The following is a 3105-nucleotide window of genomic DNA, read 5'->3' as shown; positions in this document are numbered from 1 at the left end:
AGTCCTTTAAACCTTGGAAAATGATTACTTTGTGCTTACTCTTATATGTTTTTTTATAAAATGTTATTAACAAATATAAATGCAAGGGTGAAATGGCCATTTTACATGGGTCTAACGGACTTCAACTCACGGGATGAGAGAGAGGCGCAAAACTGAAATAAGACGTTGAAATAGGGACCAAAAATGTAATAAAAAGATCCCTTTTTGGAGCTAAACCAAAGAAAATATTTTTCTTTCTTTTTTGGATTCATTTTATTTCGAGATGTCTATTGTTGTCCAGTGCAAAAGGTAATCATTTACTTTTGGTTGATGTTTACGATTACAAGATACAAATGTGCATATATTTTAGGATTGAATAAAATGTATTGATTTTTTTTGGTAGCTTTGGGGACAAAGATTTGGATTTGAGGCTGGCTAATCCCCTTCATCTTCAGAATCTTCTAAAAGACCCTAGATTCTTGGACTCTCGAATAGTGTTGTTACATGCATCCTACCCTTTTTCAAGAGAAGCATCACATTTGGCATCCATATATCATTAGGTCAAAATTTTAAAATGAAAGGATAAATAAGTGAGATCCTAATTCTGAGATCAATATATGAGGTTATAGAAGAAGTGGCATAATCGATTTCAGGTTTACCTTGATTTTGGTTTGGCAATTCCAAAGCTTAGTGTCCATGGCATGATATCAACAGTGAAAGAACTTTTAGAGTTAGCGCCAATAAAAAAGGTGATAATGAGATTTTTCTTACATTTAAAATATTTATTTCCGTTTCCATTTCTTTTTCTATTTCTTGTGTTTGTTTTAAGTCTATCTTTTTGAATACGTGTCATTTGATTAAACTCATTTTTTTTATGTTGGACCAAAATGGTATATACAACTGATGTTCAGCACCGATGGATGTGCATTTCCTGAAACGTTTTACTTAGGTTTGTGAAACCTGAACTATAATCGATTATTTATTTATTTATTTCAGTACAAATATAACGAGGGTATTTTGGTCTTCTAATATAAATAAAAAAACAGAACTGAATATCTCGCACCCTCCCATAGGAATAGTGATATCCATCAAACATGTACTTTGAAGGATTTTGATGACACAATTGAATTATGTCCATCTGGCAACTAGAAACGCCATGGAATGGAATCTTGAATTCCAATTCCGCCGGATTTTGCGAATATAACAAGAGGAATTTAAAAGAGATGTTGGCATGACAGGTGCAAAGAGGGCACGAGAAGTTGTTTTCTCTATTCTACGCGATGCATGCAATGAGGGTGATCTCTCGATTCCTGAAGCTCTTGAAGCTGTTACTGATATCTTTTCTGAAAATTCAAAAAAATTCTACAAGATTGATAGTGATGCCACATCTAGGGTTCTTAGACATGTTTCTGACACCTTAAAAAAGTCCAATAATCAGGAGCTTAACTCTACACAACAAGAGATTGTTCTTGTTCGTGTTTTATGGATAGATGCTTCCGGACAACACCGATGCCGTGTAGTGATTTTATATTTCCTACACTCACTTTTTTCACTATCTTGTGTCATTGTTACAATAATGTTTCCAAAATGTACTTACATTTCTATAATCAAAAGCAAAATGTACCTTTTGTTTTATCTACTATAATAGCATGCACTTACATATTTTGCTACTGATATAGGCTTTGTACTTTATTTGTTTGATATTGCTATTATTGGTAAATAATTGTAACTACATTGCCATTTTGGATAATAATTATAAGTACATTGCTATTTATTATGTGTGAAGAAAATGATAATACATTGCTTGTTATATGGGTAAAGTAAAGTATATTGCCAAAGATTGTATATAAATTGAGGTCATTACTGGATAAGTAGATAGTAATAATACATGCTGTTAGATATATTTAAAGTATAGGGTTTCCTAGTATTTTTTTGATTTGTATCAGAGCCTCTGTTCATGAAACCTTAGCCAAAACCATAGTTGTCGCGTCCGCTCCTGTTTCTTGTAATCTATGTGGTCGACGACTCCTGTTCCGCGCCTGAAACCTAGTTACCACCATCACAAACTTCGAGGCCATTGCAGTTGATTACTTCTTTCATTCTTTTTTTTTTTAAATAATAAGTTTTGCACCATTAAAATTAAATGTTGATTGCTAATAAATTTACAGGTGGAAAACCATTGTTGAAGTTAAACAGGATTCTAAGGCCTGGGGGTGTTTTTATCTGGTCTGCTACACCAGTCTATCGTGATGATGAAAGAGATAAAAAAGTTTGGGAATGTGTGTATACAAATTGCGCTAAACTTGTTTTTTTTCATGTAGTTTCATTAATAAATTGTTATCCTAAATTTTTTCTTTTAAAATTCCTGCAGCCATGATTGTTCTGACTGAATCTATTTGCTGGAAAGTAGTGGCAAAAAGCTTCTTCCTGTTATGAATCACGTAAAGTAAAAAATCCACCTATATGTGATGAGGATGCACATGCAAAAACTTCATGGTAGATGACATCATTTTTCTACCATCATCGTCATCATGGTAATCATCATCTTCATTTTTATATAGGTATACACCCCTTGATGGCTGTATTTCAAGAATCCCTACAACAACCACATGAATCCAATTACACCACTGCATAACCAAATAACTTGCATTAAAAAAATATCTTTCTTTCTTTTTTGTTTCTGCCATGTTATAAAGAACACCACCAGGCCTTAAAGGTTTTGTTAACATCTCAATGAAAGGCCTTTCCACAAGCTCTTGAGCGGGACCCACAGGATCAGAAGAATCAATGATTACAGCATCGTACTTTCCTTCTGGTATGTTCCTTATAAAATCAACAAGTATTGTAAATAATTATATGAAAATTAGATACCAAAGGGGCCAAATTTGCAGTTTACTCTAGTTATAAAAGTAGGGGCAAAATGGTCATTTTACAAAACCGAGTTACCGAAAAAAGACCTCGAAATAGGGACCAAAAATGAAGAAAAAAAGATTCCCTTTTTGGTTTAATCTTTGTTATATTTCCTTCAAAACTGATATCATCTAATATGTTGAATAGGTGTCGTTTTCTGGTTCAACTCATCCTCCCAATTCATAGTCACTAGATGATCTTCCAAAAACTGTGGTT

General features: G+C 33.2%; 1 protein-coding gene across 1 annotated transcript; it reads left to right on the top strand.

Annotated features, from left to right (window-relative positions):
- The first annotated feature begins 861 nt into the window (after positions 1–861).
- LOC128126685 (uncharacterized) lies at positions 862–2415 on the top strand. Its single transcript, XM_052764561.1, has 5 exons — positions 862–928; positions 1218–1495; positions 1628–1694; positions 2148–2258; positions 2351–2415. The coding sequence occupies exons 1-5, from the start codon at positions 883–885 to the stop codon at positions 2413–2415; spliced, it is 567 nt and encodes a 188-aa protein (XP_052620521.1). The 5' UTR covers positions 862–882.
- The last annotated feature ends 690 nt before the right edge of the window (positions 2416–3105 follow it).

The sequence above is a fragment of the Lactuca sativa genome, chromosome 6 (genome assembly GCF_002870075.4).
Source record: "Lactuca sativa cultivar Salinas chromosome 6, Lsat_Salinas_v11, whole genome shotgun sequence".
NCBI lineage: Eukaryota > Viridiplantae > Streptophyta > Magnoliopsida > Asterales > Asteraceae > Lactuca > Lactuca sativa.
Note: the sequence above shows the minus strand (reverse complement) of the source record. Positions and strands in the feature narration are given on the sequence as shown.

Bases quoted from the DNA above. Each gene is read 5' to 3' on its own strand.
- LOC128126685 (XM_052764561.1), top strand. From the start codon at position 883: ATGTTCAGCACCGATGGATGTGCATTTCCTGAAACGTTTTACTTAG. The intron at 1,496-1,627 runs GTAGTGATTTTA...CTACTATAATAG, and splicing joins CCGGACAACACCGATGCCGT to CATGCACTTACATATTTTGC. The intron at 1,695-2,147 runs GTAAATAATTGT...ATAAATTTACAG, and splicing joins GTTTGATATTGCTATTATTG to GTGGAAAACCATTGTTGAAG.